Source organism: Psammomys obesus, unplaced genomic scaffold, assembly GCF_907164565.1.
Source record: "Psammomys obesus unplaced genomic scaffold, mPsaObe1.curated_primary_1811, whole genome shotgun sequence".
Lineage (NCBI taxonomy): Eukaryota > Metazoa > Chordata > Mammalia > Rodentia > Muridae > Psammomys > Psammomys obesus.
In genome coordinates this window covers 11691332-11718262 of record NW_026593286.1, presented here as the reverse complement: position 1 = coordinate 11718262, position 26931 = coordinate 11691332, and the positions used below count along the sequence as shown (strand labels likewise).

The window sequence follows — 26931 nt, the reverse complement described above, 5'->3', positions numbered from 1 at the left end:
TTAGAACATTTCACTAGCGGTCAATGTGGTCTGCTAAGAGTCAAAAATGCAAAAATAAAGAGATTAGTGAGGTACACAAAACACTTTGTAAGTCAAGATATTAAAGTCATGTTCCCCCCCCCCCCAAATTGTTACATTTTGACTTTCGTTCCCATTTGTTGAATAGAAATAAATCACCTCCATTAATAACATCAGAAATTAAAGCTCCCATGGGGATTCATTTATTTTTCCAGTCCACCTTCTCAATGAAAATGCCAATTATTACTCTTTGAATGACTGGCTTTCGGGAGGGATTCATTTAACAAAGCACCTTCAAAACCTGACAAATTAAGTTGTAGGCTACTGACGTTTAGGCTGATGAAGTACTTTTGACAATTCAGGAACAGAAAAATTTAAATGTAGCTACCATGAAACAGCTTTGTTAGCTCTGGTTGTTGGAGTTAATTCCCATGTTCAAGGATACATTTTATACTATAAAACCAACTTGTAGAATTTGATATTCTATTTGATTGACTGAAAAATTACATGGTGTCAAAGTCTGCCTCTTCATCATAAAAAAAAGTCTTTCATGGAGTCTGTAGACACTTATGTATGAAATGCAGCAGTCAGCTCTCCCAAAAGGTACAGAACTGTTCTTCAAAACACGCTCATCAAGGTAAGAATGATGAGGCTCAAGAGTACCATTAGTCAAAGAGTGCCACACAGAGGTTTCCGAAAACAATTTCATTTAATGATAAACTGCCACATAAAAAAACACCAAAGAGGCTGTTTTATTGATTTTGGTATGGTTACTAACAAGTGCAACGAAATTATTTTTTAAAGTAATTTCCTAGTTTATTTTTTAACCATAGGCAACCACTGTAAGATTACTTTAAAACAGCTTTCAGATGCTCAAAATCAACTAAACCCTTGGCCTGAGAAGACAGGAAGGGACACCCAAAAGCCACTCTCAGGGGGCAGAGGGATGGCTCATTGGTTAGGAGCACTGGCTGCTCTAGTGGCTGACTCGAGGTAAAGATCCACACGTGCCCACAACACACAAGTGCACACGAAATACAGTGGAATAAAATCAAGTCAAGATAGACGCATTTCTGAAGAGCTACTCTGTTGAGACTTGAGCAAACAGGGCCGCGTGCTTCTGCACGTGGTCTACATGGGAGGAGTCAGATGTCTTCGGCAATGGCAGCTCATCGCCTCTGGGAGCTTACACAGAGTTTCATTAGTGGAATGCTGCTAATCGCATGCCCAGGTCTATCCTTGTGTCAGGGAAGGCTCTGCTCCTTAGCCACATGTGCAGCTTTTGGGAGAGACAGCCATCAAATGTGGAGTGATGATAGAGATATCTTCCTATCCAGCCATATCAGCCAAATCAACTGTGGTGATCAGTGGGGAGGTTGGGGGCAGGGAGCTGGGGGAAAAGATTATCATGGTCCCATCACCCTCACACCCCAAAATAAGCTCATTTTCTTTGATATTTTGGTTTCCAAAATGGATTATTTTTAAATTGTGCTAAAGAAAACATACATTTAAAATATTGACATTTTCAGTATGGATCAATGTATGAACTGTTAAGGCCCATTTATTTTACGTAGTGTGGTGACTAAGAGACTTTATGATTTGGACCAAATTTTCTTTAATTTCCAAATGGTTTCAAGAACAAAGTTTTCTGGGCCCTTTGCTTTGTTTTCCATTCAGTGTGAAAGTATGGTCTGCTTCCTTCTAATACTTCTAATATCTTTTCCTACATGGAAGGTGCAACTATCTGCTGCCACTTGACTGGCTCTTCTCTTCTTCATGTTGAATGGTCTCAGGACTATCCCACACAGGTGCCATGTTCCCGGTCAGCCTCTTACCCCACATTTCTCTGGTCTCTCTCTCTCTTCCAACAGCTATTCCTTCTTAGCCTGTTTTTGGTAGCTTTTCACATTTAAATGTTTCATGTGTGTTTTGTTCTCTAGGCATGCAGAAAATCTTAGATGACTCCCCCCAGGTCAGTGCCAAAACTAGATCTTCAGATTTTTATTTCTATTCATAGTCACCTCTGTAAACTGAGCGAATGCTAAATTTCACCAAGCACTTAGAACTTCCCAAAGATTACCCATTTGTTCATCACGTGATCATTTGAAATGGCTGCTGTTATTGCACAGACTGAGGCAAGACACCTGACCACAAGGCACAATTCCTAAGTAGAAAACCTCCGCCAACTGATCCAAGCTGTTCATCTCAAGGAATTTTCCTCATCAAATAAGAGTGTGATGATATGGATCTATCCTGTTAGCAGTAGCAGGTAGGAGACTTAAAGAGAACACAGGTGCTAAGGACAAAAAAAAAAAAAAAAAAAAAATCTCACTCTCTCCTGTGACCCACTGTTCCCCAACTCATCAAGTTAGTGTCACTCATGATGGAGACAGGTGTGGGACTGTGTAGGGCCAAGCAAATGAATACTACCATTTCTGTCTCCTCCTCCTCCTTCTGTTTAGCTTAGCAATACTGCCTTCCTTCCTTCCTTCCTTCCTTCCTTCCTTCCTTCCTTCCTTCCTTCCTTCCTTCTTTCTTTCTTTCTTTCTTTCTTCCTTTCTTTTCTTCTTCCCTTCCTTCTTTCTTTTTTCAATTTATTCATTGTATATCCCAATTGTAGTCCCCTCCCTCAACTCTTCCCAGTCCCACCCCAGGGAAAGGGGATAGGGGGAAGAGGGAGGGAGGGTGGCACTCTTGCCTTCTAGAACAGTTATGGCTTTTTGTATCAAGAACATGAAAACAAAGTTTATTTTCTGGGATAGAATACAGCAATTGAGATATAATAGATGTTACAACAGAATGCACTGAAAGAGAATGAAAGAAAGCACATTCAAATGTTAACTGCGATTTGTAGTGATGGTAGGGTGATGAGTGACTTGTTTTCTTCTCTCAGTTCAACATTTAATTTTCTTTTCTCACACATATATTTGAAATCAGTCTAGGACTGTCCACTGTTATGTTCCTACTAACAGGAGATTCTCAAGAGAGTTTCCTTAGTAGGAGAAGAGTTTGACATGCCACGTACTAGGTGTTTGTAAACAAAGGGAGGCACATTCATGATATCGGCTATTGTGTGTGACACCACACTTTTATTTAATGCTTCTCTAAGATTTCTTTACTTGGTTTATCATTTAGTCTTATTCAAAGCAGGAATACTACAAAATGTTAGGGTGTGTTTGTTAGCTGGTTTCCTCCAACACACAACATAATACACAAATGCCAGTTTAAAAGCCATCTTGAACCAGACATGTGGTATGCACCTGGGAAAGTTGAACCAAGAGGATCATGGATTCTAGGCTAGCCTGATCTACTTAGTAATACCCTGTCTCATGTGAGATATAGCTCATGGAAAGAGCGCTTGCCTAGCACTTGTGAAGGCCAGGACCCCTACCCTCAGCACCACTGTGTCAATGTCACTATCACCAGACAGAGAAAACTATGCTGGAGGAAACCACTGTGCTGTATTTGTACCAAGAATTCCAGAACGCTGTCCCTTTGTTGCTTCTTAAACGTTTAAATTAAAAGGAAATGCTTACAGCAGTATACGAAGAAACTTCCTTAGAACTTGTGCACTTTGCATTATGGGATTGCTGGCAAACAGACTCTCCTTGTACTAGAGGCTAGATCCTGGGATTAGCAGAGGTAGAAAAGGATGGACTGGGATGAAATGATGTAAGCTGGCTGGTTATGTGACAGAATGAGAAAGCGAAACTTACATTGGTTACCGGATCATTCTCATTCTCTGTAACACATCCCTGAAGATTTAAGTTGAGAGCTCTACAGACGATCATGATTCTTTTGGCAGCTTTCTCTTCAAAGGGTCTGATCATAAACTCATGTTCAAAAAGGTCCCTTTTTTGAAGCTTCAGGGTCTAAAAAGTGTTTTTGAAAGTCTTAGTTAACCAACATTCATCACACAAAAAAAGAAATTTTAAATTAGAATTGACAGTTATATGGGTCAGTTCATCCCTGCTCAGTATCCTAACTTACGTCTATATCTGGGTCCAGCGAGAACAGATTGAGCCTGTCCATGTTTCGCGTTGTTTTGACAGTGTCTTCAGTTTCGGTGAGGTACTGCAGAGAGATCTGTGTTAGTCCCTGGTGTCTGGTATTTCCCGTGTAGCCCCAGACACACCCAAAAAGGCCAAGAAAAAGCCCCTTCATTTTATTGCTGTTATGTCATCCATAAATACTGGGCAAATCTTATGAAAACATGTTCTTACTTTCAAGGGTTGTGTCATGGTAAGTAAAACTCTTGGGCTTGTGAAAAATTTTAGATTAGTCGTTAGTCTAAATCTTAAAGAAAAGCATTGACATCTTTTCCATGAAAGAAGTAAGTAGCTCTAATGTGTGTGGAAATACATTATCAACTTCATTACTTTTGCAAAGTCGGGATGTAGGCTGTTCTCTGAAGAATCTGTTTCCTCCAGTGTACATTCACAAGTCACGGAATTATCCAAAGGATCTTGAAGAGAGAGACCAACACTGGTTATTTAATAATTTGAGTCATAGGTTTTTTTTCCTTACCTATAATTCTGGATTAAATTCAGGAGCTCAGAGTGTTGTTCATGAGCCCAAGACCTCCTTTTGTCCTGACTCTAATAGGCCAGACTGTTGAGCAATCAGGGGATAGAAATGAAGCTTCCTGAAAAGCATTTTAAGATTCTTACCATGCTAACATTCTGTATCACCAAGAACGCTGGATCCTAACGATGCTACTATATATAGGTTGTCTTCGCTTCTTTCAACAATGCTCGATAAAATTTTCTCAAATACGTAAATATTTTTAAAACTTCTTACCCTCAAGGGATTTACTTAGAGACCATCTTTTAGCTTCAGCTACTTAAAGTCTGTAGAACACTGAAAACACGAATACTTTATTTGGCAATCAGTAAGTAAATAATAAGTGACTATGAATATCTACTACAGCCTATGGCGACGGTGTGAAAATCCCCGATAGTTTTCTTTATTATCTGACTTTTTCACTTTAGGGGACATGCAAGTGGAACTTAGTAATGACTGTACTTCGCTTTCTAATTCACAGTAGTAGTGAAATCTCTTGATTTTTTTTTTTTTTTGGCGGGGGGGGGGACGACACTGACTGTCTGTGAAAGAGAACTTCCCATCTGTACGGTTAAGGCTTGATGGTTACACTTCCACCTTTTCCTGTTTTCTCCTTTCGTTCTCTTTGTCTACAATGGGTAGAATCTTAGGAGGGAACTAGGCTGAAAAAAAAGGGAAGATTGAGAGTGTATGTGTGTGCATGCTCATACGTGACTGGGCATGTGTATAACTGTAGGCCAGTGGACAATGCCCACTGTCTTCCTCAGTTGCCCTCTGTCTTATACTTTTACTTATCAATATTTTAAATTCCCAATTCAGATAGGCATGCAATGTGTTCTAATCATCCTCACCTACTCCCTCTCTTGTCTCATGTCTCATTGCTATCATACCACCGTTTCTAGTCCCTTTCTCTGATTCATGAGGCTTTGTTTTGTGAGCCATCTAACTCACACAGTAAAGATCTGCATGACTGTTAGAACAGAGCTATCATTGGCGACTACCCACCTTATTTTATGAGGCACATTCTCTCCCTGAACCCAGAGTTCACTGATGCAGATGGACTAGCTGTCCTGCAAGTTCCAGTGATGCTCCTGTCTCCGTCTCCCTCACACCAGGTTTGTAAGTGTACACTGCTGCACCCAGATGTTTACATGGTTCTGAGATTTGAACTCAGATCATCATGCTGGTATATCACGTGCTATAGTCACTGAACTAATCTTCTATCTTAATTGATTTTCTTAGGAAAACACTGTGATACATGGTAATAGAACTTTCACCTACCAGCCGACCTCAAGACTGTCCAAACAGCATGAATAAAAGGTGTCTTGTAGCTAAGAGGAAGTAAAACATGTTTTCTCTTCCAGCTACCATAGCTACTAACAGCCAATGTGGGCAAAATGCTCATATCACACTTAGCCAAAGCAGAGAGACGATTTCCTGAGCACTTACCGAGCCCCAGCTCGGTGAGCTCTGCACTCTTCCTTCCCTGGAGTGGCCCCTCAGGACTGATCTGCAAGGTACGGTTGAGGGTGTGAATCCACTCATCCATATCTGACTCGGTTTCAGCTGCCAGCACAAAGTAGGTCAGGTCGTTCATTTTCAACTCAAAGGCATATTTCCTCAGCCTGTTATTCTGTGGTGTAAAAAGAAAGAACAGAGTAAGAAACCATGAGATAAAGAGACACTTATGCGGTCTTGGGATTCCAAAGTGTTTCCATCCAGGTGGGTGACAAAAAAGAAAACCTTACAAAACACAGCAGAGCTACAGATAAGTTCAGTTGTTTGATTTTGTTTGTTTGTTTGTGTATTTATTATTTATCTATTTATTTAGAACTTTTTGTACTGAAAATACTTTGTGGCTGTTTTGTTGAGAGGATGGCATTTTGGCTTAAAAATTTTCATCTTTAGGCCGAAGTGTGAATATATTGCAGCCTTCTTTCAGAGAGCTGCTTTTCATTTTCTCACCTAAATTCTATCGGTTACTCACACACACTGTAACTCTGACCCTGTCACACACACCCGCTACAGCACTAACCAGTTGTGTGATGCCTCAGTGCCAAGGGGCAGTTCTTTCTTTGCATCTTCCTTGATCTTTTAGCATATTTGGCATGTCAGCCATTGCTTTAATAACCCCTGCTATACTGGAACCTGACTATACCTGCTTTTCTTTTCATCTACCAGTCTCTGGATATTTCCATACTCTGAAGGCTCCTCCCTTTCCCATGGCTCCAAACAAAACTCTTAGATCTGCCTTAAATTCTTTCCACTTTCACTTAGTCTAAAGGCTCCAAAGATCATTACACAATGAAACCTGAGCCAGCCTCCCCACTGTTCTTTAATTTTATATTTCTAAATCATATTTGGTGACCAGCCTAGGAGGCCTTGTTATAGCTCCCCGATTTGCACCCCCCTGTAACACCATTCTTACTGAATTGAACCACATCCCCAGCATAGAATCCAAACACAGTGAACAGATATGTTTACTCTCCATGTGCTGAAGTGATTTATATTCTTTCTTCAGATCTCCGCTGAAAACATCGTTACATTTCCAAGCTTAGAATATTGAGCCAAAGTTTTTTGATCTATGGAGCACATAAAATGAATTGGAAGTACATACAACGGGGGCCCACTCAGGAGCAATTGTGAGTTTTATATATTCTAACCACAGATGAGAAATGTAAATTCAAAATGGAACCTGTCCTGAGTAATGACATAGAATTCTAACCACAGCTAAAAGACATAGGGAAAAGGGTCCTGCTATGCTTGCATATCTGTGATCCTACTGAGCTGGGCTGGGTGACCACTGTCAGTATCGTATACTTAGGTTACAGGGAATCACAGCTTTTCTAAGTACTGAGAATATACAGTGAGACAACACATGAGGCCTGAGACAGTGTGAACTCCAGGGAGTGAAAGAGCAGGAGGCGTTAGTAACAAAGCTTGCTGTGGTTCTTAGCATAAGCAAATGCTCTTTTGACAAATCTTCCAAGGAGCTCATGGTCCTTTCTCTGCGTCCTGGTCAAGGGTTATGTTTGCTTTGTAATGACTCACTCGTAGACTTGGTTCTCCAACAGTTCACAAGGCTCATGTGCAGAAGCTAACTTACCGCTGGCATTTAGTGCAGGGTTTGAAAGTATACTCCAAAGATGAGGGGTTTGCTATGTTGGGTTTGCTATGTTGGCACTTTGGGCTGGAAAAAGCTGTGCTTTCGTCTCTGTGCTTACAGAATCAGGGAGGTAAATATTAAACAATTATCCCTAGAAATATAAAATTGGAAAATGAGCCTATTTAAACTTTGTATAAACATTTTGAAAACGAGATATTAGATTCTGTAAGGACACAGAATAGAATTATTTGGACAAAACAAAGTAACTGTTAAGATTTGCATTGTCTGATAGCAATTCAAACAGGGTGGGAGCACAAACAGAGGCAGCAGCCGAAAACTTAGTATCTAGGGAGCTTAGGAATGTAAATTCCTAGATTCTCTACATGGGAGGGGTGGACAGATTCCCTCCCCACCCCTCCACCCCGACATGCCCTTTTGGTAAACTGTGATGCAGGAAGTCTTTCAGACTGCCCAAGATTCATGACAGGAAGGCTCGAAAGGGAAAGACAATGGGGCTGGAAATCAGGATTCACATTAAGGTTCTGATTGCTTCACTTGACAAGAGGAATACAAATGGACACCCAGAAAAGAAGAGGTAATGATAATTTTTATACTCTTCCAGTTTTCCTCCTTTTTCTTTAAATTAGTGTTCTCTGTAGTTGACATAAGGCTTTTCCCAGCCAAGACTACAAGGCTTCATAACCAATAACCAATAGGAAACACAGAAGAGTCTCTGGTTCTGCAACCTGCTTAGGTAATGGTGGCAGACAGTCTGAGGCAAGTCTTCTCTCTACCTGGAAACATCCCAGTGCAAATGTCAACAGAGGACTCGGCAGCAAAGAGGGAAATTACCCAAGCCATGTGCTGCATCCTGCCTGTTATGCCACTTGCATTGCTTATGTATTTTTATAGGAACCAAATGAGAATGATCTAACACACGGCATTCCACCCAGGCTTAGGATACTGGTGGCTTGCATCCATGTCATCTTTTCTACTTTCTTTAGGTTTTATCCATTCATTCAGGAAACAGAATTTATCAAGTGCTTCTTTGTGTCAGTCACACAGCATTAGCAAATACTCACGCAAAGTGTTTTCCCTTATTGAACTTCAATTCTCCTTTTCCTGCTTTCACTCCTTCCTACCGTTTCTTTCATGCATGCTCACACGCGTCCCTGTGTGTGTGTTATGTATGTGTCTGTGCGTATGAGAGAGTGCAAGTACACTTATGTGCATGTGTGTGGAGGCCAGAGATCAATGTCGGTATCTTCAATGGTTTTCCATATTAGTTTTTTGAGTGAGGCTCTCTCATTGAATCTGCAAATTACCCACTCAGCTAGGATGTCTGGGTCAGTGAGCCCCAGGAATCTTCAAATCTCTGCTTTTCAGACTCAGGATTACAGGTGTGCGCTGCTGAATCCAACTTTTTACACGGGTTTCTAGGAATCTTAAGTCAGGACCTCATATTTTTCTGCAATCATTAACTAAGTTATCTCTCCAGACTCCTAAACTTACATTCCAGAAGGGAGTCGATAAACCAAAAGAGGAAATATGACTATAATATAATGTGAAGTGATATAGTATCATTGGCGTAATGCGTTGAAACATTGTGTTGTTAAGACAATGTTTGAGGTTCACTTCTTTTTTGGTGTAGTCTCCCACAGGCTGAAAGCTTTTTCTGTAATCTTGGGTATTCCTCTACCTTATGTCTAATTTTGCCACTTATTAGTTCTATGACTTGGGAAAGCCACACGATGTCTTGGTTTTATTTTGATAAATAGTACAATAGTAATGCAGGCTCTATCAACTATATAAAGTAATATATTAAACAAATAAGGTTGCAAGTGCCTTTCTGGTTGTTACTATAATGGGAAATAAAGATCTTCAGAGCCAGAATTTGTAAATGGGAACTGCAGGGACCATATGTGGCCTCTAAATCTGTTTTACCCCCAAATTACACTCCTCTCATGTGACTACTTTTAGATGGGCATGTACACCTCACTTTTCTACTGTTTAAGATATCCCTGCCTCTCAGAATCAGGCTCAGTTCACTCACGAAGGGGGATAGCTAACCCTCAGAAAACATTTTAATTACTAGTGTTTTACCAAACACACGTAGTCATTTTTTAAAAAATTCCACGTCCATGTGCTGGCAGGAGTCACTCCACCACCAACGTGAGCCACTGTGACATATTTTCAGCCACATGGTCTGTTGAGATGGGACCTCAGACAAATGGGATCCTTGAGCCATTTACTTCCTCAATATTGGCAAAACCTGAAATGTAGGAATGAGTGGATGCATAGATGGATAAATGAATAAGTTGAATGACTGAAAGGAGCCTCTTTCTTCCACCAAGATTTGGTAATCCAAACATAAATATTCGCTAGTCCCAGGATAAAAGTAAGACAGCAAAAGAGATAGGATCTGCTCCGGATTGGCTTATAATATAGATATGATACTGTTTGTGGGTAGTTTAAAAATAAACAGAAGCACAGTTAGTTTTTGTTTGTTTGTTTGCTTATTACCACAACTCAAGAACCTAAGAACCTGCCAGTCACAAACATCAATTTAATGTTTCTGAGAGAGAACTGATATTTCCCTCTCCTTGAGGTCACCTTTGTAGTGTGTCTCTTACAATTCCAATAATTATTCATGGAAAAAAAAGTTCTAGATTGACTACAAATGAGGCAAGTGTTCACTAAAGGATGGTTATAAACATGACTTCCCAAAGAATCTCAGAAGTTAGGTACCTACTGAGGCAAAGTATTTGTTCTTTTATTTTCTTTCTTCTTTTTTTAGTCAGGAAAAACTGAAAAGAATCCCTGACAAAACAGATCTGACTCATCCTAGTTATTCATTTGTTCTGTCCTTTTGTATACGTGTGATTCATCTTCAGGCACAAAATGTGCCCAAGAACTTACTAGAGCGATGGTTAAAACTTGCATAATCTCTCTTGAAATTGCCTTCCCATGTGTAAAAATGTGTAAGTCAGGGAGAGCTGAGACTAACAGAAAGTGACCAGTGTCCTTGATGTGTGTGTCCCCCCAAAGAGAGTGACCTCAAGAAACTGGAGGCTCCTGTTTCTGTAAAGGAAGATATTGGGAAAGGTCTTGATAAGTTCAAGGATCTATTGGTGAACTCTTTAAAAGACACACATGTAAAATCCATCTTGGGGAATCCTAAAGACCCAGAGACTCTGTATACGCTTTAAGCTGTGACTCCAGAAGATCCCAGAAAGGAGACCGAAGTGAAGAAGATTAGTTTTGGGATGTTCTGAGCAAGAGAGTTATCACTCTTCTGAATTCCTGGAACCTGCCACAGACTCCCATTCATAGCTCCATTTGTCCCCGAGGGATGCTGAATAACAGTGAGCATGCTGCTCTGATGTCTACCCCTGAAGTTGACAGGGAAGTGAGTTTCCCACGCTTTAACACTGTTCTAATCACAACATAGGCACTAAATGAGGTACAGAGTGAGTGAATGAGTTAGAGTAAAGATATGGATTAATTAACATACTTAGGGATCAGTTTAGGAATGCGAATCACAATTTATGAGGAGGTTTTTCTGCCAGAGTGTCTTTCTTCCAAAATTGTGAGCTATAATGGGGCAACCAGGGGAGCAGGCTGAGACACACTGTCACCTACATTCTTCGACATCTTTGCGCATTTACTTCAGCTTTACGTAGGAGAAACCTGAGGTCAGATGTTGAGTGACCCACTCAGAATGCTCAGAATGTCAACAGCAAAACTAGGATCTGAATGTTGACATCAATGAACCCTAAACTTCTACTTGCTCTGTCAGGTTCTTCCTAAGACAATGTTTTAAAAGGAACTGAAGCAAAACCTAAGTTAGAGATGAAGACAGGTGCCCAGGATAGACAGATTAGAACATAAAGTATTGTGTTAGAACGGCATTCGATATAAACTGTATCCCTATAAAGTTAATATATAAAAAAGACTGTGACAAGAAGAAAACAGGAAACAACCTAGGAACCTGCCACAGAGGGCTTCTGAAAGGCTCTGCCCTGCAGACTATCAAAGCAGATGCTGAGACTTATGGCCAACTGTTGGGCAGAGTGCATGGAGTCTTATGTAAGAAGTGGGAAATAGTAAGATCTGGAGAGGATAGGAACCCCACAAGGAAGGCAACAGAACCAGAAAATTTGAACACAGGGGTCTTCCCAGAGACTCATACTCCAACCAAGTACCAGGCATGGAGATAACCTAGAACCCATGCACAGATGTAGCCCATGGCAGTTTAGTGTCCAAGTGGGTTATATAGTAATGGGGACAGGGACTGCCTCTGACATAATCTGATTGGCCTGCTCTTTGATCACCTCCCCCTGAGGGGGGAACAGCCTTACCAGGCCACAGAAGATGACAATGCAGCCACTCCTGATGTGATCTGATAGACTAAGATCAGAAGGAAAGAGAGGAGGACCTCCCCTATCAGTGGACTTGGGGAGGGGCATGCGTGAAGAAGGGGGAGGGAGAGTGGGACCAGGAGGGGAGGAGGGAAGGGTTTATGGGGGGATACAAAGTGAATAAAGTATAATTAAAAAAAAAAGACTGTGACAGGACTTTTTAGAAATGAGTCACCAGAGGGGAGAAAAAAAGAAAAAAAAATAAATTTCAGCTTAGTGTAATTACAAATGTAACCATTGATCATCAAAGTATTGTTAGAGATTTACTATAGATTTTTAAGGCCAAAGAGTCTCCTTTGCATGATCAACAATAGACAACCATCTCTACTCTCCATTAAGATCCTTATTGCCCTTTCCATATGGAAAGCTGGCTTCTTCATTAAAATGCAATTAGCTTTCTTTTCTAGCAGGGTACTCAGTAACACTTAATTAATTCTTAAGGTTCAGCCGTATTACTTCCTGGAAGAGGTCCAGATTTTAACAGATGAAGTGTCCAGAAATAGCACAGGCCTGAGAGGCTATAGACAACTCTGCTTAGCATCTCTAGATCTAAATATACTCCATAGGAGCTCGGGATGTAAACCCAGCTATGACATTACAGGCTCTGTGAATGTCTTGGGTGTGCTTAATACAGAAAGCATATTTCTAGGGTCTAGAGTCTTCCTGTAAAATTTGAGGGTGAGCGCCACAGTAGTTAATTGCTTCAACTTTTAGCTAAAAAAGAAACATTGAATTTTTATGAGGAAAAAACAAAAAGAAATGAAAGGGCATCCAATATTCATGGACTGGGAGACATCCATGGAATACTTCTCCTTCCACTTGCCATAGTGGTTCATGACAAGTACAATACTAAGGACAATAATTGTAAGATCAAGAGCTTTCAGAGCAGTCTTGACTGTAAACTCTTGGCAGTCAGAGGAATTTGTGACTTTAAAGAAAATCTCCACTTCAAAGATGATATGTTCTATACATGGACTTTATTACGTGGTAATGAAGAGAAGACAATTTATTAAGTATAACCTTTAAGCTATGTGACTGACATGTGTCCCTCACGAATTTCCTTAGTTCAGTGGTTTTCTAGGCTGTTGATTGGATAAGGGTCATTTTCTTCTTTTCCTTGAAAAACTAGCTCAAACTTGCTTATATTTCAGGACTTAGCACTTACTGTTCCCACTTATTCTTCATTCCATAGATCTTTTAGTCTCTTTTTATTTTTGTCATTTTTGTCTCCTTTCAAAAATGTCTCTTTTCAAATCTCAGCATTCCTTTTCAGTATCATGACACACATTTCTTCCATCTATTTACCTCTTTTTTTTTTTTCTGAAAAAAGTTTCTATTCAAAACACTGATTTCAATGTTCCCTTGTTTCTTTACCATTTCCTGTTTTGTTTTTTTTTTCCCCTATTAAAAGTAAGTTTTGTAGGAGGGTGGATCCTTTTCAACAAATTTCCAGAGTCAAACAGTTCTCGACTTACACAGATACATCTAAGTACTTGTTGCACGCATCATCCAACAGAAATACCAACACGGGGAAAAGGGATCTTTCACTCACCTGCACCACACCTGTGCAGGAATCCAAAAAGATGCAGCCTTTGGGTTCTTTGGATATCTTTTCATCCTTGTAAAAGTTCATAATGTAGGAGTTGTCTGGCAGCTGAGTCAATTGGAAGTAGCGCTTTTTGAATGACTAAATAAAAAGATAGAAGGAGGGAGTCTGAATTCCATTATACCACGACTCATGGAAATGACAAGTCTTCAAAGTTCTTCAGCAGGGCATTGTGCTAGAGAAGAGGTTATGACTTCTTTGTGAATAACATATTATAGAAAACACGAACTCCGTGCAAATGGCTCCTCTCCATACTGTGACCCAAAAAGGGATGTGAAGAAAGGTGACAGATCAGGGATTAATTTTGAGGTGTCCTTACCCGAACGGTGACAGTATTGTTCACAGTGCTGTTAAAATTTCCCTTGTAAAGCCAGCCAGACTTGAAGACACCAGTGCCCCCAGCTCCCCCACCGCCCTTGGAAGACGAGTGGGATGTGGTATCCTGAAACAAAAGCCATCATTAGCATTGCAGCCAGCTTTGTGGAGTCCAGATCTTAGACACTGCACTTATAAACCAGACCCCTTTACCTCTTTGACTCATCTGAAATTATCATGTTCAGTGTCGAAACAGACATGATTCATTTTGCTTAAAGCTCCAACACAACCAGGTCCTGCTGCTCACAAAAAGCAGATTGCAAAGAAGCCTGTGCAGACAGGAACTAATTGCCCTTATGTTTTTTTTTAATATTTTTTAATTTTAATTTTTATTAATTATAGTTTCTTCACTTTGTATCCCACTGTAGCTCCCTCCCTCCTCCCCTCCCAATCCCACCCTCCTTCCCCCTCCTCCACGCATGCCCCTCCCCAAGTCCACTGATAGGGAGGTCTTCCTTTCCTTCCTTCTGATCCTAGTCTATCAGGTCTCATCAGGAGTGGCTGCATTGTCTTCCTCTGTGGCCTGGTAAGGCTGCTCCCCCCTCAGGGGGAGGTGATCAAAGAGCAGGCCAGTCAGTTCATGTCAGAGATAGTCCCTGTCCCCATTACTATGGAACCCACTTGGACACTGAGGTGCCATGGGCTACATCTCTGTAGGGGTTCTAGGTTATCTCCATGAATGGTCCTTGGTTGGAGTATAGTCTCAGAAGCAGTGCCTAGATTTTTTTGGACAGGGTATATACTCACTCATAAGTGGATACTGCACATATAATATAGGATAAACCTACTAAAATCTGTACACCTCAAGAAACTAATCAAGAAGGAGGACTCTGGCTAAAATGCTCAATCCCCATTTAGAAAGGCAAAGAGGATGGACATCAGAAGAAGGAGAAAACAGGGAACAGGACAGGAACCTACCACCAAGGGCCTCTGAAAGGTGCTACCCTGTAGGGTATCAAAGCAGATACTGAGACTTATGGCCAATCTTTGGGCAGAGTGCAGGGAATCTTATGAAAGAAGTGGGAAATAGTAAGTCCTGGAGAGGACAGGCGCTCCACAAGGACAGCAACAAAGCCGTCATGTTTTTTAATTAAATAATTATATTTATTATTATTCACTTTGTATCCCAGCTGTAGGCCCCCCTCTAATTTCCTCCCAGTCCCACCCACCCTCCCTCTTCTCCCCCATACCTCTTCCCTAGTCCACTGATAGGGGAGGACCTCCTCTCCTTCTATCTAACCCTAGCCTATCAGATCTCATCAGGACTGGCTGCATCTTCTTCTTCTGATTCCTGGCAAGGTGCTTCTGCCCTCCCCCTTTCCTCCGGGGGAGCTGACCAAAGAGCCAGCCATCTAGGTCATGTCAGAGACAGCCTCTCAGTTTACAAGTGTTTTAAACTTGTCACATGCAACGATCACTTACTTCATCCTTATCAGCGTCTTCATGGTCGATCTCAAAGGAATGTGAAGGAAGTTTCTCTGGCTTATGTTCTGCTCTGATAATTTGAAAAAGAAGAAAACAATATCTAGTTTGTCATTTGATATCTTGCTTTTGTTTTCTGCTGTTCCCAAGATCACAATTACTCCACTTACACTGTTTCAATTTTTGTAAGTTTTGCAACCTTAAAATCACAGAAGCTCTTTTTCTATTGGAAGTGCTAACTTTCCCTTTACATCATGGTATGTTATCTTTACTGAGTAAATATTTTGAATTGAGGAGTTATTATTGACATAGATTTGTACATATTTTTCTGTGTTGGATAAGAGCAAAGTGGGTGGATGCTTCCTCTTTCTTCTTGTGTATTCTGAAGTAGAATCTTAAGCAATGGTATTTTTGTTAGCTTTTCTGGGTCACCCATATGTGACATGACCAATATTCCAGGATTAGTTGCCCAAGAAGCCTCAGGCATGAGAGGACTTGGTTCCTGATAGCCAGTCTGTGTTTCAGTCATCAGGTTTTGTCAAGCCCGGTGGTAGCCCCACAGAAGCCCACTCAAAGTTTTGGCTGTGGCATGATTGGTCATCCCAGGGGAGAGTGAAGGCACACCTGGCTTTATATGTACAGAATAAAAGAAGTCTCAAGTATGCTTTCCTTGGCTCAAGGTAAAGATGAAACCCACCCTTGACAGCATTATTGAGGCAAACAACATGTGGCTATTTAGGTCATAGGCCTTGGATAAGAACCTATGACTATTATTTTGCTAAATGGATAGAGTGTTATTAATTCAATTCCTAATGACTTATCACTGCACCTATAGATTATTGTATTTGTCAGTGCTCATAAGAGCTTCTCCTTGAAATAGATGCCAGAGATGTAGAGACACACAACTGGCCAACATTCAGAAAATAAGGAACTGTGAAATGCTCATCCTATGAGACATGTATATTATAACCCCTCCTGCCAAGCTTCAGGAATCATTATAGAGGAGTGGTCAGAAAGATTTTCAAGATGATTAGAGCAAAGTAGTGTTCTCAAGATGTAAAAGGTCAAATATGAACTCACAGTAGTCATTACAGCACGCACAAGACCGGGTTGACCTCATGCCAAACAAAAATCACAGCATGGGCCGGGGAAGAAAGTATGAAGTCTTACCCCCGCTACAACTATGGGCAACTGATGGCTTCTGGGAAAGGGAGAGTCAGGGTTTTTTTTGTTTTGTTTTTTAAGATGTTACCTTGGTTGGTTGACCACACTCCTGGGGATGGGACCACACCCAAGATTGTTAGACAATACAGATTGAACTCACTGGGTTTAAACACAAGAGAACACCGAGCTGGGCGGGTAGAGAGGTGAGGGCGAATTTAGGAGGAATTAGGGGAGAAGGGTCCCTACAGGACCAAAATATTTCGTATGAAACTCTCAAAGAATTAATACAAATAATTTGGAGAAGAAAATCAAGGAGAAACGAGTGACTAAGTAGTTGTGTCAGATGCGGTCAAGGTGGGCCATCTCTGGGATGTATGGACAGTGAAGAACAGCCGGTCCTGTGATGAGCTGGGGAAGCATCATTCTGATAGAGAGAAGCATAATTAAGGTCCCGGGAGAGACCAAGTTTGGAGCACCCAGAGTAAAGTTCTGCTGCAGTAGAAACACATAGAAGGAAGTTACTGGTGCAAGAAAAGCTCCTGGGTGCAGGAGGCAGGCAGTGTTTAAACCATGTCTGAGGCTCCAGGCAACTGAGGGTTCTTTCTTCCATTGCTCTCCAAGGCACCCCCTTCCCAACCTTACCTTAAAAGAGCGACGGCCTGGTCCCGCAATCCTTTTCTGAAGTCTGCATGGTTGGTTAAACAATGTCTGTTCTCCCGTTTAAAGATAGCTTAAAGGTTGCCTCTCTGTCCAGTGCCTTCTAAACTTCAACTTTAAGGAGCACTGGATAGTCTCTAAGAACCTTTGGAATCTTTAGAGAAAAGACTGACCAGGGGCTTCACATTTTGAACTTGAACCCAATGTGAGTCATAATTTAAAGAAACTATCGTTTTTTATTTCCTTACCAAAATTCCTACTATTGCCTCAAGAAATTGCCTCAAGAAATCATAGCAATACTTGAGCCCCCGTTCAGTTATTATCTGTGAACTAGTACCCCTGAGAACAACAGTTCCTTTTACATACAGTTATGGCTGTTACATGGGGAAATTGTTATGTACCACACCTGGCATATTATAACACACTGTAGATAGTGATCAAATTTTGTTTTGTTTTGTTTGTTTGTTTTTTGACACAGGGTTTCTCTATATAGCCCTGGCTGTCCTGGAACTCACTTTGTAGACCAGGCTGGCCTTGAAGTCAGAGATCAGCTTGGCTCTGCCTCCTGAGTATAGGGATTAAAGGCGTGTGCACGGCCACCCCCCCAGCTGACACAGAACAAATATTTGTTTATCTATTTAAAGCATTTTTTTTTCTGTTGTATTTGAGACAAGGTTGTAGATAGCCAAGCTTGTCCTTGAACACAATTGTGGATGAAAATGATTTTGATCTCCTGATTAGAAAGCTCTGCTCCACCTCTTGAGTTTTAGGTATATACTACCATGCTCAGCTTCCCTCCTTCAAAACAAAATCATATCTGTCTTATGTTAGCCTACTTCAACTGGTCATACTTGATTTGATCTTCAGCCAAAAAAAAAAAAAAATACCACTGGGAAATATTCGTCTTTGTCTGGCCAACTGTGGTAACGTATTTTGTTGCTGTTGTTCTGTTTTCTATGCTGTGCAGCTCTGTATTTTACCCATGCTCTAATGAAATCAGCAGCATTATAATTTTTTGTGCCGTTTGAATCTCCCAGGAACTCCAAGTTCAATGCTGACTCTGTGAGGCCTCATGTTTCATGTTCTGGTGAAAATAATGTATCTCTTTAGTTTGCTTTTCTGAGTGCATACTTGAAAACATGCAGGGATCTTAAGAGTTAAAATTAGCCTAGCATATTTGCAAATTTAAATACTGTATTTCACTTTAGTTTTCTTTTCCATGATTGCATCTTATAAAGTTTTATTTTGCCCCTTTAGCAACCTGGAAAAAGAAGTGATCAGTTTAAATTGGTAGCAGAGATTTCTTCTAATCCATGAGGCATGAACAGAATTTACTTTTAACAGCCTCACAAGACCTAAGTAAATTAATCTGTTTCCACTACTGACCTAAATATAGATAGTCTTTAGGGGGCCGTTTTTAGCTTTGTAAAATTATTAAAATATAATTCTACTGTGCAGTGTTGAAGTATTCATTATTTTGGGACATATACTAGGGGGTCCTATCCTTGAAGCTATTTTTATGATAGAAAGTGTTTTATATCCTTTGTGGCAAACTTTCCTTTTTACTATCTAATTCCACTTCCTGTAGATGATGTCAATGAAATTCTCAACAGTATTTCAGTTACTTTCTCTTACCACTTTGGAGATACGTCCATGCATGATATGAAAAACCTAACTCAGTAATCATGCCTAGGAAGTCTCCTCATTGGACATGCTTTCTGTATTCTTTTAAGAGAGGGAGGATTATGCATACATGAAATATCGTGTTTACTTCTTTCATGGCACCAGGACTCTTATAACAGATAGGATTTGTAGTCAAAGTGATCATGTATGTAAGGGAGTGGAAAGAATTTTACTCAAAGCAAGGGGTGGGGGAGATCATTCACTGGGTACAGCGCTTGCTGCTACAAAGGGCTGACGTTTCAGTCCCTTGTGTGTGTTGGGTGGGTGTGGTAGCCCACCCGCAACTTCAGAGCTAGGGACTCAGATGGCGGGAAGATTCTTAGACGGCTTGCTGAAGAGACTACTCATACGGGCAAGCTTTAAATAAACGGGGAGACCTTGCTGCTATGAATAAAGTAGACAGTGAGCAAGGCCAACTGGTAACACTAGTTTCAGGTCCCCATATGCACTTGAGCACACACAAACATGCCTGAACACTACCTACACAGAATGGAATATGGCTGCCTAGGTCCAGCCATTTAATCCGTCATCTTTCAAGCATGGATACAGCTTGGAAGTTATGACCGATTCTCAGAACTGTTCTTAGAAAGAGCAACTACAGATGTTCGAAAGCAATCTGATTCTCAGTCTCACCTAGAGGAAGTGTTTAACCAGCACCCAGACATTTTGAGTGTAACAGTTACTTAAAACACCCTAGGATGTGACAGGACTTTTCCAACAAAAAGTTATATGAGATTATGATTAAGGACTCCCAAGTTTTGGAAAATGTGTAGAAATCAGTTAGTTAAGGCACGGTGCTTTCTTAAGGGGGAGAAAAGAAAGACTTCCTGTTTTGGCTTGCTCTTCACAGAAGTTCTTCAATTTCTGAGTAAAAAGGCTGCCTCCTCTTTTTCCTCTTCCATGTCACTTCTCCGAATATGAGCCAAGTGATTTTTAAAAGATGTAGCTATTCCTCAAGACTCCTATCACGGAGAGAATAAAATCTAAGCTCTCCTCCAGGGTTCCCAAAGTCCTTGGATTCTTGTTGCTGCACTCCTCTCCCAACCTCTCCATCTCCTCAAGTGATGAGACCAAACTTGGTCTCAGGGCCTTTGCTCTGTCCTCCTTCTGACTTTCCCTCCCCACTAGGAACCCTTTTTCCTGAGATCACAGCACTGGTAGCCACTGTCCCTTGTGATACAGTTCAAATGTCACCTTCTGAGAGCCATTCAAAAATTCCGCTTTCATTCTGCCTTCAGGAACTGAGACAGCACTTGCAAGTACCATAGTGTGAAAAGATTTTTTTCTGGAGACAGAAAATATTGCAAAGTAGAGCTGAAATTTGTACCATGGACAAATAAAAAAACTTAGATCAACTATGAATCACTTGAGGAGAGTGTAAGTAAATACTGTATTTTTGATTGTCCTTTTTTGTCCCCCCTGAAGTGTTTTTATCAGGTTAGTTTGATGAACCAATGAGTTGGCAGGTACTAGTTTAAAGCATTTTTTAAAAAATTTTCATTAACTCCATCCCTATTTGGAAATGTTATGTATGAAGACAAATTACTCCACAGTAATCTGTGACAGGAATTATCCTGAATGGAATTCAGCAGGAAAAATCCCTGTCCTTTGAAGGCTTCTATTTCAGTAGTGGAAACAAGTAAATACTTACTGTAGTTCAGGCCATTAGGTAGATCTCTGTAGAATGATGTTTGAGGAGAAGCAGAATACAGTGACCTTCCTAAGAGCCTTATGGTCCCAAGTGTAAGGGGGAAGTTAGTTTCTGTTTTGCTGTTTTTAGATATATGCCCTTGTGTGGAATTCACTGGCATGCCTTTTGACTTCTCACAGCGAAAGTACATGAAGCAAGTGGCAGATAGAAACAATGTACGGGATTTGGTCAGAAGTTCTGTGAACCACATTGGCCTTTTCCAGTGCCACTGTTGAAAGGGCAGTAAGCTGGTGAATGATGCAATGATGAGAAAATGCTTAAACTACAACTAGGCATCACATTAGAGAAGGCTAAGCCTCACCCCTAACCCCGACTGTAACATCATAGCTATATGATGTTGATCAAAATGTTCTGTATCTCGACTCACACATTTTGCAAAATGCACCTTGACACAAAATAAACACGTGTCTATAAACAATGTTGGAGCTTACAAAGAGGTGATTTTTTTTTTTTACTTATGCAAAAAAGCACACACAGTCTTTATAATAAACAGTTGTTACATTCTTACCGGGGTAACTGTCGAATGTCTCCAGAATATTGTTCATATTTGTAGTTTACCACATACCATTGGGAACTATAGAATTTACAAGCCTGAAACAGACAGAAAAGACAGTTGTAGGAATCGTCATTAAAAGTCAACTGTGCTGGCAAAAAGTTCTCATAGTCACGGGCCAGCACGGAGGTGGCCAGGTTAGCCACTTCAAGGTATATGAAAGGTCTCCATAGTCATCAGACATCCTCCAATGCCATGAAACTCTCTCCAGACTCCTGGAGAAGGAACCATTTAACACAGTGACTCTGTTTTACTCCATCATGAGGAAAAGGAAGATAGTCATCATTGAGTCAGAGCGGATGTGCGGCTCCCCACGAGAAGCGTTGTCTGTCAGCGTTACTTTCATCTTGCCCATCATCTGCCACTCCTTAGTCACCATGGCTGCTTGTATTTGTATCTAGTCCTGTCATGATTTTAGCCTCTTTCTTCTCACTTTGCTTTAGTCACCGAGCTACTCTTTTTCTGTTTTTTATCACCTTTGTTGGCCCAGCCTGAAGCCGGCTTCTCAGCTTTATTGCAAACCTATCGAGGCACAGGTTTTTCCGTTATTCTGAGCTTTACAGAGTGTTAATAAAAGAGCACTTCGAATGATGTTGAAAATGAAGCTGGTGAATTGTGTAATGAGTATATTTTTTTTACTTATTTGTCTGTTGTATGCATATCTATACATGTGTGTATATGCATGCGGAGGTCATATATGGATTTGAGGGTTATTACTCTTCACCTTATCTTTTAAGACTGAACCTGGAACTCACTAAGGGGACAGTACTGGCATGCCAGCAATCTCCATGGATCCTTTGGTTTCTGTCTACCTAGCACTATCCACTGTTTTAGGATTACAGGTAGGCCTCAGTAGGCCTTGAATTTTATAGGGTACAGAAGCCAGGAGGTCAAGTCCTTATACAGTTGTATGGTATTGTCTCTCTAAGCCTTGATTTTATACTATTCATGGACATAAATATTTTCTAAGCACCTACCTACCACAAAGCTTATTGCAATGTCCATGGATTTGTAGTAGAGATTTCACTATGTCAGACTAGATTCTAAGACCCCTTTAATTTTAAAATGACATGCTTTTGAGAATATAGCAGCTGTCCATTAGGATCACAAGCAGATCATATCTTCTTGTACTAGGGGAAAAAATCAAGGTGCAATAAATTTATTGACCTGTGAGGACTAACGGGCTGTGAGTTGGCTTTGTAACCGAGGATACAACAGAGGAGATGCACAGATACTACAGGCAGGAAAGTGAGATCACAGCTTGGGCAGAATTAGATGGAAAGGGGGCATAGCCCACTGCAGATGGGGTGGGGGCAGTCAGTAAGAAAAGTAAAGGACCACAACCCCAAGAGCTCTTTGATTAGGGTTGTTGTGGTTTTTCTGTTCCTTGTCTGGATCCTTGACAACTTTGCTTAAAATGAGACCCTTTAGACAAAGACCCTATTAAGAGGTGCGAGGCAGGGGACTTCAGACACACAACACAGGCAGGTCAGGGGATCTTAGCTGTTCTGGATTTCTCTGAGCCCCATAGCTGCATTTGTTCAGGAAAGGGCCTAAGCACAAACTGGCAACAGGGGACAAAACCAGTTAGACTGGGACAGAGGCAGGAGGGAGAGAATGGCAGTGTGAGCTCAGTGCCAACGAAGGCTTTCAAAGCAAAGCTGATCTCATAGAGGTTGAGAGTACCAGGCTGGCAGGCAAGGAAAGGGAAAGGTAGGTTCTAATTTGTAGTTAGTTATAAGTAAAACTTTTTTGCGTGTTATGGCACAGTAGGGTGGCCATTCATAAGTATGTGCTGCAATTTCAAAAAGCTAGGAAGAAGGATTTTTAATGTCGTCACAGGAAGCAGGCAAAATGTGAGGCAACGGATATTGACTCTGAAATTATACAACCTATACATATAACTATATGTTATTTCATAAATACGCACATTCTGTTCTCCTATCTGTCTTTTTTTTAAGTTTAAGAGAAAACGACTTACTCTTTGGGTATGTGTGTGTGCGCATGCATGTCTGTGTGCCTGTGTGTGTGCACAGACATGCATGTTTGCTGCAGCATGCATGTTTGCTGCAGCATGCATGTGGAGAACAGAAAATTTTTGTGTGTTGTTTTTTTCCTCTACCTTGTTGAGGCAGGGTCTCTTTTATTTCTTTGCATCATTCAGGCTAACTGGTTTTTGAGCTTCTGGATGATTCTCCTGCCTCTGCGTCCCTTATTGCTTTAGGTGTGTTGGGGTCATAGATCCATATGGCCACTATTCCATTTTTTTTTTTAAATGTGGGCCTAGGGGCTCAGCTGTATGGCAAGTGCTTCTATCCACTGAGCCAATTCCTGAGCATTCTTTACCCGTTTTTAAAAGCAAATGAATAAATAAAAGTGTCAACTCTCAGACCTTATTAGAGAAAGTTTTTCATGCATCTTTTGGACATCCTTTGTGCATCTTTTGTATATACCCTGGACTCCCATTAACAAAGAAGCTCTCAGCCAGTCAATGAGCAGAGGATAAGTGTGAAGTGCTCAGACTCAAATGGGGTATCTGTGTCATACCCTCTCTGCTCAAGCTCAAAGCCCACAAAGACGAGCCAGGAAGACTGGAGTAAGACTGAAGGAATCAGGGTCTTCTGGGGTTCATAGCATCTCCACATGCGTGAACTCGCAGCAGCTGTTCATGGCTGTTTATGGCTGCATAAAACCCGCACAAGATCAAGCAAGTCAGCATTCCAGTGTGAAGCGGCATGAGCACCCACATCTAGCTGAGGAGTTCACAGTTAATGATTTCTGGGGGAAGGAAAGTCGGTGTTTGTAAGGGTGTGGCCCCTGGTAGGTCCTCTGGAACCCAGTGGGTGCCTCACACTCATGAGTATATGGACAACAGAAGCTGGATTTGCTGGGTTATGAACAGATGAAAGAGAGCACAAAGTTGGGAGTGTGTGTGTGTGTGTGTGTGTGAGAGAGAGAGAGAGAGAGAGAGAGAGAGAGAGAGAGAGAGAATCTGGGAGGAGTTAGGGTGATGCGTGGGGGTAAAATGCATTGTGTGTATGTAGGAAAAGAAAATTTAAAGTGAAAAACATTCTTTTTTTCCTTTTCTTAAAATGACCCCAGTAAGACAGGTGAACATAGAGAAGGAAGGAAATTAAGGTCTGAAAAAAAAACCAAACAATGTAGCTAATGTTCAGCACTGCCTTATCAATCCTTGAGTCAGATTTGCAAAGCACAGATGAAGAAAACTGAGCCTTAATAGGGTCCTTGGCTAAAAACTTTCTTCATCTTAGACAAAAATGCTAAGCATTCAGACAAGGAGCAGAGAGGCCAACAGCATGCTGAGCCAGGCTGTCTGGACTCCCAGGGTAGCGGTCATTTCACTTCCCTTACTTTCTTTTTGCTTCCTATTTTATGCTCATTTTCATGTGGAACAAAATATGTTTTGGGATTTATTTGTTTTTAATTTCTGTGTATGAGTGTTTTGCCTGCCTTGTATATGTGTGCATTATGTATGGGAAGCCCAAAGAGGGCACCAAATTCCCTGGGACTATATATATGCTGAGAGCCAAACTTTGGTCCTCTGCAAGAGCAGTAAGCACTCATAATAACTAAGTCATCTCTACAACCCCCAAAATGTGCTTTAAAATGGAAAATAAAAGCATGATGCCCACTCCCTATTTTCATTCCTCTAGAACATGTTTTATTTTTCACTAGTCCAATTTCATCTAGTTTGTCTCTAATTTTACATTTGTATATGGATATTATTGTTATTCAGTTAATATGTTGTAAGAATCTTTGCATTAGATTTCTATTATGATTTCTTTCATTCTTCCTTCCTTTCTTCCTTCCTTCCTTTCCCCTTTATTATTGTTTTAATTTTGGTGGCATGAGGGATTGAACTCAGGGCCTTGAACATTAGGCCAACATAATACCACCCAGCTACATCTGTAGCCCCTGTAACAGGGGTTCAGATGTCCTGAGACCTTAGCACAACTGACTCCATGATGAAGGTGCTGTTCAGGCTGTAGAACTCAGCATGTAGATAGCACCACCTGCCAAAACTAAAACCAAGGCCTAGTGCACCAAAAGCCAAAGTTCTGGGGAAATCTCAAAATGTAGGAACCTTGATTTTTGGCTTCTCTAGTTCTGCTTGTGGCTAACTGTTCTTGTTAACGTGTCAACCCAGAACATGGCTTTTGTACTTAAAAAGCTCATCCTGAGCAAGGTTCAGTGCTATACTGTGATCTTGAACACTCAGTATTTCATTAGATACTGACCAGCTAAGAAAGACTTCCCATTGGCTTAATTCATGTCTGACAGTCTTCTCTGGTAGATACTCCACAACAGGCCGCTTTAGAATTGTTTTTGTAAATTTCTACTTATGGGTGGAATGAGTATCAGACCTAAATCTCCTACATTTGAGGATTACTCATGCAGTAATTTATTTAAAAAACATGATTAAGCCTCGATATAACCCGGAAGTGGTGCTAGATGGTGAGAATGTCACAGGTAACAAGAGACAAAAATCTACCTTTCCATCACTGTGAAAAGCTGACCAATAAATGCAAAAATTACAAATTCTGTCATATGTCAGAAGTTAGGAGTGTTGTGAAAAAGAACCCAATAGAAGAAGGGGGCGGGAGATGTGATTTAAATAGGGTGGATCTTACAGAAAAGGTGCCGTGAGTGTGAACTTAAAGGAGGGGAAAAAAGTAACTTGTTTTTGTGATCACTTCAAATCCGATGCCATTATGGAAAAGACTTGCTTCCTGCTTCTGGCTTCCCAGTCCTCCTCTAACCACTATTCACTTTAGATGCTATCTTTAGGACAGAATTCTCAAAGCAGTTTAAGTATTTTCTCATTTTTAAAACTATTGGCCAGTGACCTTGGTGAAATAGTTTTACTCATTAGGGTGTCAGGTTCAGATTCGGACCACTCAGGACACTGGGCTGGGCGAGATGCTTCTGCTCCTGAACTGATCTGAAGTGTTAGTGGAACACAGATGCTTATAGGCATTACACACACTATTCGCAATAGGCCGTATGTTTAACTGACCCCAAGATTTGCGACTCCTTAAATTTACTGGCTAAAAGCAACAAACTTTCTCCTTTTTCTCTTCCTCCTCCTCCTCTTCTTCCTCTCTCTCATCTCTCTCTTTCTCTCATACCTCTTTCTTTACCTTTCTCCTATTGCCAATGCTTTTCAGATGTTTGGCTTTTAGGCACTGTGCACATTATCTTAATAAGCACTTGATGGGATGTTAACATTCTCGTTTAATAGATCAGAGAGACAAGGAAGAGCTCTGTTTCTTTACTTAGAACCCATCTGTGATATAGAGAAAAATTCAAATGGATTTGTCTGGCTCTAAAAGTCTATTCAGCAAATGTATGCATCGTTTGATCATCGCATAGTGCTTTTTAAAACACATCTGCTCCATCATTCTGAAAGTCTGATTTTTTTTTTTTCCTAGACTCTGACAGGTCTGGTTTTCAATTTTGTTTTTCATCGATTATATGTGGAATCTCAAGTGAGTAGATTAGTAACTCTCAGTTTCTATATCCACGTAAATAGTAACCAATTTCACAAGGACCAAATACAATAACTCTTATATATAACACTTAACATAGGAAGAGTATTCCACAAATATTTGCTTTAAAAAAAACATCAAT

The 26931-nt window shown here is 40.8% G+C and overlaps 1 protein-coding gene across 6 annotated transcripts in view; it reads right to left on the bottom strand.

The window, feature by feature from the left end:
- The window catches only part of Dock10 (dedicator of cytokinesis 10), a 201357-nt gene that overhangs the window by 93013 nt on the left and 81413 nt on the right, over window positions 1-26931 (bottom strand). For all 6 annotated transcript variants that reach the window (XM_055616425.1, XM_055616424.1, XM_055616430.1 and 3 more), the window contains exons 4-11: window positions 21235-21317; window positions 15512-15584; window positions 14034-14156; window positions 13661-13795; window positions 6031-6214; window positions 4398-4483; window positions 4009-4092; window positions 3735-3890 (exon numbers count right to left, since the gene is read on the bottom strand). In XM_055616425.1, coding sequence (XP_055472400.1) covers window positions 3735-3890; window positions 4009-4092; window positions 4398-4483; window positions 6031-6214; window positions 13661-13795; window positions 14034-14156; window positions 15512-15584; window positions 21235-21317 — 924 coding nt within the window. The remainder of the gene's footprint in view (window positions 1-3734; window positions 3891-4008; window positions 4093-4397; window positions 4484-6030; window positions 6215-13660; window positions 13796-14033; window positions 14157-15511; window positions 15585-21234; window positions 21318-26931) is intronic.